The 11,943-nt window shown below is 31.0% G+C and overlaps 3 protein-coding genes across 3 annotated transcripts in view; 2 read left to right on the forward strand and 1 right to left on the reverse strand.

Moving 5' to 3' along the window:
* The window catches only part of LOC105624166 (epsin-2), a 6,533-nt gene extending 1,044 nt beyond the window's left edge, over nt 1-5,489 (forward strand). The window contains exons 2-14 of the mRNA XM_012205526.1: nt 623-715; nt 905-1,163; nt 1,351-1,550; nt 1,789-1,840; nt 2,047-2,209; nt 2,305-2,434; nt 2,515-2,547; nt 2,657-2,744; nt 2,878-2,886; nt 3,085-3,212; nt 3,294-3,579; nt 3,664-3,843; nt 5,365-5,489. Of these exons, the coding sequence (XP_012060916.1) occupies nt 623-715; nt 905-1,163; nt 1,351-1,550; nt 1,789-1,840; nt 2,047-2,209; nt 2,305-2,434; nt 2,515-2,547; nt 2,657-2,744; nt 2,878-2,886; nt 3,085-3,212; nt 3,294-3,579; nt 3,664-3,843; nt 5,365-5,489 (1,746 nt within the window). The remainder of the gene's footprint in view (nt 1-622; nt 716-904; nt 1,164-1,350; nt 1,551-1,788; nt 1,841-2,046; nt 2,210-2,304; nt 2,435-2,514; nt 2,548-2,656; nt 2,745-2,877; nt 2,887-3,084; nt 3,213-3,293; nt 3,580-3,663; nt 3,844-5,364) is intronic.
* A 2,969-nt stretch (nt 5,490-8,458) lies between these two features.
* Nucleotides 8,459-9,084, reverse strand: LOC105624167 (protein C10). The gene is made up of 3 exons (XM_012205527.1): nt 9,045-9,084; nt 8,672-8,848; nt 8,459-8,592 (listed from the first exon to the last, which is right to left on the reverse strand). Exons 1-3 carry the CDS (start codon nt 9,082-9,084, stop codon nt 8,459-8,461), a joined length of 351 nt encoding a protein of 116 aa, XP_012060917.1.
* A 1,495-nt stretch (nt 9,085-10,579) lies between these two features.
* On the forward strand, nt 10,580-11,831 carry LOC105624169 (nudC domain-containing protein 3). The gene is made up of 4 exons (XM_012205528.1): nt 10,580-10,677; nt 10,748-11,315; nt 11,402-11,590; nt 11,673-11,831. Exons 1-4 carry the CDS (start codon nt 10,580-10,582, stop codon nt 11,763-11,765), a joined length of 948 nt encoding a protein of 315 aa, XP_012060918.1. The 3' UTR covers nt 11,766-11,831.
* The last annotated feature ends 112 nt before the right edge of the window (nt 11,832-11,943 follow it).

The following is an 11,943-nucleotide window of genomic DNA, read 5'->3' on the forward strand; positions in this document are numbered from 1 at the left end:
ACACACACACACACACACACACACACACACACACACACACACACACACACACACACACACACACACACACACACACATTGTATTTGTTTTTATCAATCTTTATTTTAATATACTGTATATAATACTTTTTCTGCAACTTGAGTTTTTTTTTATTATTTGCCTGTTACAATTTGATTAATGTGCATGCCTTGGTTTCAGTTCTAAAATTCTTATTAATTAATTTATATTTTATTGAATAATTTGGTGCTATATTACTAGGTTTGTAATATTTAAAGTAATGCATATTTATAATTGCATGGCTTTCATGTAAACAAAATACCCATATTTATTATCAGATGCTACTTGCGTCATAATTGACCTGCTATTTTTACATTATAGTAATTATAGACCATGTACATTAAAGATTAAACGATCAAGGTTGAAGAATTTATAGGTCTTTGAAAGATTATATATGTAAGTTTTCATATAATATAAATCCTGTAAATAAAATTATTTGTTTTTACTAGATCAATATATGATTATTCCCTTTTATATTGGAATTAATGCGATAATAAATATGGGTCTCTAAAATTAAGGTACATAATACTACAATAGCGTAACATACAGCGATAATATCTTTTAGATGAGAAGACAAGGGCAAGACGTCATGCAGGTGAATCTAGCAGGTATTAGGCGAGATATTATGAATCTTGCCCATAACTACAGCAATGCCCAGGTGATTATTTAAATCTTTTTGTATTACTTGATGTTATTTTTCGCCATTAATAATAGTAAAATAATAGTATATAAAAATAATAGTAGAAAATCTTATGTTAAAAATATTATGTTAAATGGAGAGAAAATAAAATTAAACATATAAGAATTTTGAATATCAATATGAGATAATTGCTATTTTTTTCTATAGAAAGCTGTACGGAAAGCTACTAGCAATGATCCTTGGGGTCCAAGTAGTACACTTATGGCAGAAATTGCCGACTTAACATACAATGTCGTAGCATTTACAGAAATTATGCAAATGTTATGGAAAAGATTGAACGATCATGGAAAAAATTGGCGACATGTATACAAAGCCTTAGTTCTCTTAGAATATCTTATCAAGACAGGAAGTGAAAAGGTAGCACAACAATGCAAAGAAAATATTTTTGCCATCCAAACCTTAAAAGGTAACAAACGTAAAATTTCATTAGAATTTTATTTTATAATATATAAAATCAAATATTCATATATATGATACAATATTGACTTTATTTAAGAGATTTCCATAAATTTTTTAACACAGTCCTATTTTATATATATATATTTTTATAGATATATTTTTAGTATATATTTTTAATATATATTTTTTTATAGATTTTCAGTATATGGATGGGCATAAAGATCAAGGAATTAACGTGCGAGAAAAAGCAAAACAATTAGTGGCCTTATTAAAAGATGATGAGAGATTGAGAAATGAGCGGGCTAGAGCATTGAAGGCAAAAGAGAGATTTGCACAATCGGTTAGTGGTTTCGGAAGTGATGGTCTGGACACAATGTCACCTGTTAGTAGTGATGTAAGTAGCATGTTAATCAATATAAATCAATGATTAAAAACTGTGCTTGCGTCTGGTTTCGGCACTCACGCGCGTTGTAAGCTTTATTCTATCTTCCCTCTGTGAGAAATGAATAAAGAAATGAATAAAGACAGAATGAAATTTACAGCGTGTAAACGCCGAGAACTGAACGGAATCTGTACCATTTCTCGGTCGACCTTCATTTACTCTTGCAAAAACTAAATTTATCATGTTTCAGTTTCAAGATTGGGAACCTTGTCATTTATCCGAATCAGCAGCTAGACGTACAAGTAAGTTTATCTTTCAACATAAGCGTTAATATTTTATAGCTATTTTTGGTCAAGATCTTCCAAGTCAAGATTACTTCAACTAGGACAAGATAATTTTTAAACGTTTGTAAATCCTCTTATCATATCTCGTTTATTTTTTACGTGTATATTAGATGCAAACATTAATTACTTTACATAAGAATTAATACAATAAATACATTTTCTAGCGGAATTGGAAGCTGCAAGACCGCAAACGGTAGGAGAGGAAGAATTACAACTGCAGCTGGCCTTGGCTATGTCTAGAGAAGAAGCAGAACAAGAAGAACAAAGAAGACGCAGCGATGACGTCAGATTGCAGTTAGCTCTCAGTCAAAGTCAGCAAGATTTTAAGTAAGTAATCAGCGAAATCCAATGTAATCTAATAACGCGATATGAAAAAAGATGTCTGACCTTGCATTTATTGGGCAATGTCATGTGAATTTCAGAGCTCCGCAATCCGAAAAGCAAAGTCACATGTTGGATTTACTCGATGTAAATTTAGGAGAAGCAAGCGGTTCTTCAGTACAAACTGATCCTTGGGGTATCCCGATAACAGCACCACCGCCTAGACCACAGGTATTCGCTAATTGTGTCATTGACTTCACTTTCGTTCTTTGCATGATAATACAAAATCATTTTTGCATGATGCACTACAGTCTTTGGATTTATCTGATTTTCATTTATATAAGGTATGTCAGAGGACATTAAATCTTTAGAAGAATGTATAGGCGTGGAATAACATTTTTGCTGGAGTGATTAACAAAATGATGGAAGAATAATAGCATTCTCGTTTTACAGCCACAAAATGATCCATGGAGTGTTCCAACAACAAGTACCACATCACCCGCGATAGATCCGTGGATGCCTGTTCCTCCACAAAGACCAAGTGAGTTGTATATTATATATGTATACGCAGCAATGAATTCTTTACATGTGATTGCATATTCATTTAATTCCTACATATTTATATATTCTTTTTGCATGTTCTTACGTCTTTGATGATTTCCGATAATTCTCAGAATCCTCAGGTATAATTAATCAGTTAATTTTTCCACCATTTTTCTTATAAATGCTAAAGCACTATATTTGGATCCTTATCGAAAATGTTTAATTTTTGTTTTTATTGTAATATTTAATGAAAGCAGTGTTCTAAGTTTTTCTGAACTTTTATTGCAATATTTGATAAATCATTTACTAGAATTACTCAAATTATAATTTAATTATAGCTGCCACTATCGATCCATGGCGTGCACCTGCTCCATCTCCTGCTACAGTCATATCTCCACCTCGTACCAACGATCCTTGGTCACCAGTTCCATCTACTACCGTCACTGAATCGGAATCGAATAAGCAGGTAATACAGACTTATCCTTTAAAATTCATCGAGTCATCAATTTTTATAATAATATATTGATCTGAAATTTTTTTGGTACAGGCTCAAGATGGTGTAACATCTCCATCACCATCTTTCAACAATTCAAACTTGACACAAAACATCGGCTTCGCGTCGTCTCAAAATATAGGTTTCAATTTGCCATCAGTATCTTCAGCCGCTACTACCTTCAGCACTAGCAATGGTTTCAACGGCACAGGGCCAGGCTTCAATAACTTTCCTACTCAAAACAATGGTGCTGCAACGAGTCCCCTCAGCGATTTAGATGAATTTGATGTGATTACTAACAGGGGAAAACTCGAAGCGAGTCCGCAGACGGTGAACAACGGTACTTGAGTACAATATTTTTCTATAAAACATAGCATTAATGTGTGCTGAAATTATGGAATAAAGTTATATGATTTTTAAATAGGTGGTACATCATCAGGAGGAGATCCTTTCGATCTGGGTGGCATAGCTGAAACTCTTCCTGCCAGTACCGGTGCTGTGAAAAAGACACCACAATCCTTTTTAGGAGAAAACTCTGCACTTGTTAATTTAGATAATCTTGTCAGCGCTACGGCGATTAAGCCGTCAGCTCCTGCGCCAGCGGGTAAGTTTTAATTTGTAACTAAAAGGTATAAACATCGAGAAAGAGAAGTCCAGTATTCGAAATATCTTTTGTTGACATATATTACTTGAATATAATTCCTATTATATGATAATAATAATTCATAAGAATAATTCATAAAGATCAAGTGTAATGAATGTAATATTCAGCGAAAAATCATTTAAACATCATGAAATAAAAAAGATATTTTACGCTATAACATTCTATGTCTACAAAATAGCGTTTCATTGGAAATAAGTTCGTGAGTATGAATAATATGATTAAAAATATGGCATGAATGAATGCATGATAATTATTATGTGCAGTGTAATGCTTATTACAATGATGTCTTTCATATGTTATGTCAAGAGTATATTATTTTTTGATTTAAGAGTACTGTGATTTGAATCTTTCTTCGAATATATATCTTGCGATATTCTAACTGAATACGTAGATTTTCTTTTCTTTTCTAAATAGATCATTCTTTTTAAATATTCTTAATTTTCTCAAAATATTCTTAATTTTATCTCTTCTCTCCTTCCCCTCTTTCCCCTATTTTGTAATATTTGTTTAGTGGAATGAATTAACAAATATCAAATTATATATCAGATTAAAGAATTGAAAGTTCAAATCAATATCTTAAAAGAACAACCAATCTTATCAAATAAAAGTAAAAAATAAGAAATTTATATTATATACAGGGTGTCCTACAATTTTTGACAAAACGCTTTTTTGTAGATAAAGTGGATTAAATTGAAAAGTCCTCTATCATTTTGCAATTTTCGAAATAATTAACAAGGTATTAATTTATGAAAATAGTCAAATTCGCCCGGTCTGAATGCTAAATGTAAGTGAGCGGCAAAATAAGACAACCTAATAAGGTGCACATGTACCATCATTATATAAAGCACGTTAATGCTAATGTCGTTTATAAACAATCTATCTAACGACGAAAAATGCCTCTCTCTGAGCGGTCTTATTTCGCTGCGCACATGATGTAATTAATACGTGAAGCACTTCCATAGATGCGCAGTAGGAGAAATAAATTTGGATAGCATTTGATCAGCTGTTTCAGTATAACCAGCGCTATTATATATATATATATATATATATATATATATAAGTGCATATTGGGACATATTTGATTATTTCCAGTATCGCTACTGCCATTATGCACAATGTTTCATTTTATTAATTCCACCATGGCCGTGCACTTATATTTGGCGGTAGGTCGGGCGAATTTGGCTATTTTCATAAATTAATATCTCGTTAACATTGTGAAAATTGTAAAATGATAAAGGACTTAGTTTCGATTCAATTTAATCCGCTTTGTCAACAATTGCGGTACACCCTGTATATATAAAAATGCCTCTTATTATTTCCAGATCAAAAAGTAATATCTATTTTAGATTTTTAAGATATTGATTTATGTTGGACATCATATATTCAAAAGCGTTTAAATGATTGAACTATCTTCATGAGCAACAAGAATTATTTTATACTAATAAACGAATGATTTTACAGCAACCATCTCATATTCAGCAAATCCATTTGCAACTGTGACGCCACCACCCCGTCCTACAATCAATCAGATTCGACAGGATCCATGGACAGCGAATACAACTACGGCTAATCCGTTCCTCTCGTAGCCTGATCGATCAATCGAAAAAACTTTGTAATTACTGCGTCCCTCGAAACGTGATCCGCAGTTCTACATGTACTACGGTATAGATTTCGGTTAACGGTAAAAAGAGATATGATTTTACTTATAGCAATTAATGGGCAGGGACAGATGTGAATAATAAGACCATAAGAAGGCGGAGGAAACATCCCCATCAATGAAATTTTATTAATAGTTTAAAACGTTAATTTTCGATAAACTATATTGCAGTGCACTTATGCTCATTGTAAAAGTCTCTTTTGCTACTTTTTCTTTTAAATTTCCCTTTGCATGTATTACTCGCTTCTTAAATTTTATTGTGAAATAATCATCTAAATAATTAACTAGTAGAAGCGTGGCATATTGGTAATTAAGTGATGGTTGGATGGTTAAAAGGTACAACATAATAATACAAATCATGTTTTAACATTGAACGCTTAAGTAATCCCAAGTACTAGATTTTATATACACTTCTTTCTCTATATGATCTATTTCCTATGTATAAATCAATTCAGGGAAAGATTGCTCAGCAATATCACTTCACTGGGGAAGAATGTAAAGTTATTGCTGAGAAAGAATGTAAAGCTGATAGTTTGAGATCAGTTTATGCGTTTTTGTATACACGCGTTTTCTATAGTAAAAAAAAAACGGAAAAATGAGATCGTGAGACTGTAATCATGATTTGCAAAAGCATTATAAGTCTGTTTTTTATAACTGAACTAGTGTACATTTTTGGAACTCAAAAGTGAAATAAATATATGTTTAATATTTGGTTAAAGTGAGAAAAAAATTCTAGTGCAGGAATAAAAAACAGACCCATTGTAACGAACAGAGTTCCGTTCACCGTTATACGCTTAAGATGTGTCGATTATGGTCTGTAAAAAAAATTCGATGTTGTGGCTTGCTTTCTAATACAGAATCCGTAATACGGGCAGCTACTATGTTGCAAAGTGTACACGAATTTCTTATATAGCTATATAGCCAGTCATTCACGAATGACGTACTGCGACCTATGGCACACCAAGGCACTTCTAAATGAAAATGCAACTGTGAAAGTAGCATCCACTAAACGATATGAACATTAAGAAAATAATCCGTATTGTTTTTGCTATCCGGATTTCTGATTTTAATTAACTATGTGCATGTTCATGCAGATTTGGTATAGCTGAAGAATCAAACTCAAGAGTGATAAGAATTATCTCTATCGCATTCGAAAATCATCGATATTTAAATCGAAATAACAATGTTATTTCTAATCCACTTTCAATTTAACATTTGCGTCGACGTCCAAAGTTATGTAAGAGCTCAATCGTTCGTAGGGTAAATTTATGTTTGTTTGTAACAAGTCTACAAGAGAGGTTTTGCCTATCCATGTTTTTTAAATTCGCATGACAAAAACATGAATCAAGATTTTTTTTAACATACAAGACAAATACAGGCGTATCTTTTTATTTATAAGAAATGTACATATATTAAAGCACATTGTTCCCCATTTGTCAAGCGTTTACAATGTTATTATACAAGAAATTTTTAGTGGATATTTGAAAATTGTTGAACTTGTCAATCTCGTATTCATAAAAAAAATTTGCTGAGTTATTTTTTCTTGTTAAATACACACACACACACACACACACGCGCGCGCGCGCGCGCGCGCGCGCTTATATATATATATATATATGTATATTACTATATGTATATATAATTTATTATATATGTGTATATATATATGTATATGTGTGTATATATATATATATATATATGTGCTTGATTATGTCATACCACTCTGATATTACATATTGATATTATTTTACAATAAATGTCCGTTTATAAATAATGTTGCTATAGATTATAAGAAAAGTTTTTTTAAACATTGAAATCTTGTTCAACGATCTCAGCTATTTTTTTTCTTTAAAATAACGATGCATTTTTACAGTTTTATACAAATAGATCTTTATCAATATACAACATTGACAAGGGGGAACTATATTTGCTTGTCTCTCATTCAAGTAAATCAGAAGTTGCACGATTCAAGCTGCTCTAAGTAAACGTCAAGTAATTCCAATGTATTATTTATCGTTAAATCTATACTTTCTGTTGGCTTTATATGCAATTTTAATATACTTGCTTATATGAGTGAAATTGTATATTTAATATGTATTTATCCAGATGTTCGCCAGGACATGAAGTTAAAATGTATAATACGTATACGTGTAGAGATTTAATTATATCATTGTCTGATTTGAAAATATAAACGATTCTATTAGCCATTGTGCCTGTTGAATATAGGATGATGTATCCTGTATACTCTGGTTTCGTTTATGTAGATCTGCATCTTTTTTACCTATTTTATTTAAGATTTAAGTAATTAATGTATAAATCATGATGTATACACAGCTTCATCCCTGTGCGAACAGTGGAATTTTTTGTTTAGCTTTTAGAGCTCATGTAATTGCAGGAAAAAGAATTTAAAGAACATTTATATAAATAAATATTATATATTTTAGTAGATTATAATGATATACTTATTAATAATTATATAAATAAATATAAAAATTTTTAAGTTTCTCAAATTAAACATTTAAAATTCCTTTGGTACTTTTCTCCAAAAGATTTGTATATATACAGATTTGATTAACTGGAATCTCTACATTTAATTAAATTGTTCTATAAAAGAATAGAAAAAGAACATTGCAAAAATATTTTCATTAATACTTCAATATTTTCATTACTACTAAAAATTTTTTACACAAATATTCCTATTGAGATATTACAAAACAGATTTTAGTGACAATCGGTTTACAAAATATTAAAAAAATATACATATATATAACAAAAAAATAAATGCATGGAATAATTTTTTCTTCATTTTTTCTACAGACATTGTCTTTATCTTATTAACTTAATAGTCTTTAGATAAAAATGGTATATGGATTTTTTTAGATGAGATCTTGTTTTAATCTAAAGAGATGCTTCAGTCGAAGAGTTTATCGTAACTGGTGGAAGAAAATATGAACGAACCTGATTATGTAGCTGTGCTATTTCAGAATCTTCTCTTTCTAAAGCCCGAATGAGCTGCGCAAATTGTACAGTACCTGCTTCGTGTGCACATAATTAATTTTTTAACTCTATTTTTATAAGATTTACTTTTAATAATACTCTTAATCTTCGCACCTTCTCTTCCTTCTGGAAATCCATAATTTTTTATGATATCCATTTGAATCTGTGTTACTAGTGGAAATACAAACTGCATCATTTTCAACATCTCATTGCCGGAATTTTCCTTAGCTTCTGCAAGTTTTTGCAAGTTTTCAGGTGTATTTAGTGCTGTCAGAACGTCAGTCAGTATAGCTGAAAGAAAAAAATATTTATTTATATTTTTTATTGTATATTTATAATTATACAATTATATTTCAATCATGTTTAATATATATACATATATATTTATATTTAAGTTATCAACGAACTCGTATAATAAACGCGTTTTGAATTATAATAATATACAATTTCTTATAACAAAAAAATTATCTTTTAGATTTCTAATTACCTTTCGCAGTTTCCAATGTAAAACCAGGAACGCTTGCCATAATTAATCAGAGTATAATTATACCAGATACAGTATAACCGAGAGTAGTTTTTCTTGGGCAACGTTATCACTGCAGTTGAATTACGTATGGTAAACTGAGATCTTGCAAATTATTATTTAATATTTATTGTAGTTAAATCGACATATATTTATGTGTAAAAATTTTTCATATATAATATCCAGCACTAAGAACAAACATTTTTTCCAGATTATCATACGTATTTTGACGAGATTCACTAACAGCTAATAATTGTTTCTTTCACGATACTATTGATAAAATTGCAATAGTTCGATTTATTTACATTTATTTGTAAATGACAGCCATTCGCAGACCACTTTGACATTTTCGAGATCGTCAGAAGACAAGCGTAAAATGCGCCATCTTGTTGAGAATAAAATGTAGGTCTGTTCTTTTTAGTTGAACTTCTTGCAGGATGCGTTCCAATATTCACTGTCAATGTTGAAAATCTATAACGAACGTAATGTATATTATATAACTTCAGCACTGGCAGTGCTGAACGGAACGAGCCCATAGTTTATCTAGTGGCCATATTCCCAATTTACTGCCAGCATTGAAAATGCTACAATTTACATAACTATAGATTTTCAGTACTGGCAGTCAATTTTGAAACACAGCCAGTATAATTAGAGAGAAACCTGAGAGAGGCTAAGCTGGTCTTCTATCTGTTACTGTCAAAATCACCCGTCAAAATCGCTACCGCCAGTACATGCATTTTCAATTTGGGAACTACGTGACTACATACATTTGAATCGTGCAAGAAGTTGAGCTAAAAAAAACATGTTTAAAGCTAGTCATACACACTTTCCGTAAACAGTAAACATAACGTAGGTTTTCGATCAATCGCGTTGCTCGATTCGATCGTCCGTAACCATAGCCATAACAATCGAGCAACTCGATTGGACGAAAACCACACTGTTATGATGCGGTCGCAATGGAAGAAATAAGGAATAAGGATTCCAACCTATCAGAAACCGTGTATTCCGGTGTATCCGATATCTGATAGATTAAAATCATTATTCCTTATTCCTAATTCCTTATTCCTTCTGACTGTTATTCCTTGTGACTCTACCTTTACTATTATGTGTGTGACTAGCTTAATACAACAAAGAAGAAATCTCACGTTGCCGTTATTCGACATGCTGTATGCTATTAAAATATTTCCAAAAATAAACAAGCGGACGATAATTTTTCGCATTGATTTAGATTCTAAAGAATTTAAGAGAAAGAATTTACTAGAATTTTATCAAGTATATGTATCAAGTACTTTATTATTTTCAGCATATTAGATATTACGACTCGGAGTAGTCAGAGTGTTATAATACAGGTTAAGATAAACATCTTTAGAAATTTGAAATGGTAGCTGAAATGTAAGTTTGTTCGAGAGCATTTTCTTGAGTGAATAATTTGCCCTTTTCATGTATTTAATAATTAGTGTAGTAAATATCTGTAGGACCTGGTAGAAATCTTTTTAGTCATGGGATCCAATCACGATCAAACATTTTTGCACATACTTCGTGAAGAAAAAAACATTAATAATTTTTTGGATTCTTTTTTTGGATTTTTACATAGATGGTAAATATTAGAATGTATTAATGCTTTAAAAATAAAATTTCATTTTACATAATAAATTTTACAATACCAGCACAGACTTTTATGTCGAATCGAACTCGGAGCAAAAATTAGGCTTCCCACCAGGAATAGCAGAGGAACTTGTATTAAATACCATGTATAAGTGGAGAAACGCTACATCTTTACAAAAAATAGGATTTCCTATAATTGATAATACAAACAGCAGCAGCAGTATGTCAAATCAATTAGTTCTGATACAAAACGAGAATTGCAGACTTATACCACCAGTGGCGCAGGAAATTGAAATTGATTCATGTAATGAAGCCAATAATATTAAACCATTCTCTGTACAATCTAATACAAACCATATATCGGACAGTTACAACGGAGCTGTAAGGAAAAATTATACTTGGACCCAGACTCTCAATGATTTGGATGTAATTATAAAAATACCAAAACATATAAAAGCATCTAAAGATACAATTAAAGTTGACATAAGCTCAAATGAAATCAAGATTGATGGAAAATCTTCTGTTTCATCAGCAAATTCTGAATGGGAGAACATTTTCAATGGCAAGTTTAGTTTTAAAATTCGAAGAGATGAATCTATATGGAGCATTGAAGCTGGGAAACAAATTAGTGTGCGTTCATGTAAAACATTCAACCTAATTATTTAATGATATCCTCGAATGTATTTAGTATCTACTTATTCTATTTGTATTTATAGATTCATCTTGAAAAAGCTATGGAAAGATGGTGGGAAGCTTTAATTGTTGATGAACCAAAAATTGATTTAAACAAGATTGACTGTTCGAAACATTTTGACGATATGGCGCCAGAAGAACAAATGAAAGTGCAAGAATTAATGTGGAATCAGCAACAGAAAATCTTAGGCAAACCGACATCTGAACAAATTGTAATTGTCTATATCTTGTCCGATTAGCATGTGTAAAGTGTGGAATACTTATTACAATTTGTAAATAATATTGTATTTATAGAAGATGGAGGCTACCTTGAAGCAGGCATGGAATGCAAAGGGATCACCTTTTTTGGGTACGCCTTATGATCCTTCCATTTTAAAGTATAATTAATATATTTTAATATATTTTCTGATTACAATTTATATGTACCTCAAATATAAAAAATCAGATTATGTTTATACTACATAATATTTATATCAAAATATTTATATTGTAATAATTATACACACACACACACACACACACACACACACACACACACACACACACACACACACACACACACACA

This window comes from Atta cephalotes, assembly GCF_000143395.1.
Source record: "Atta cephalotes unplaced genomic scaffold scaffold00074, whole genome shotgun sequence".
Lineage (NCBI taxonomy): Eukaryota > Metazoa > Arthropoda > Insecta > Hymenoptera > Formicidae > Atta > Atta cephalotes.

Coding starts and splice junctions, on each gene's coding strand:
- LOC105624169 (XM_012205528.1), top strand. CDS start 10,580: ATGGGATCCAATCACGATCAAACATTTTTGCACATACTTCGTGAAGAA. Junction 11,316..11,401: donor AAGCTGGGAAACAAATTAGT/GTGCGTTCATGT, acceptor TTGTATTTATAG/ATTCATCTTGAAAAAGCTAT. Junction 11,591..11,672: donor AACCGACATCTGAACAAATT/GTAATTGTCTAT, acceptor TTGTATTTATAG/AAGATGGAGGCTACCTTGAA.
- LOC105624167 (XM_012205527.1), bottom strand. CDS start 9,084: ATGGCAAGCGTTCCTGGTTTTACATTGGAAACTGCGAAAG. Junction 8,849..9,044: donor TACATTGGAAACTGCGAAAG/GTAATTAGAAAT, acceptor TTTTTCTTTCAG/CTATACTGACTGACGTTCTG. Junction 8,593..8,671: donor ATTTCCAGAAGGAAGAGAAG/GTGCGAAGATTA, acceptor CACACGAAGCAG/GTACTGTACAATTTGCGCAG.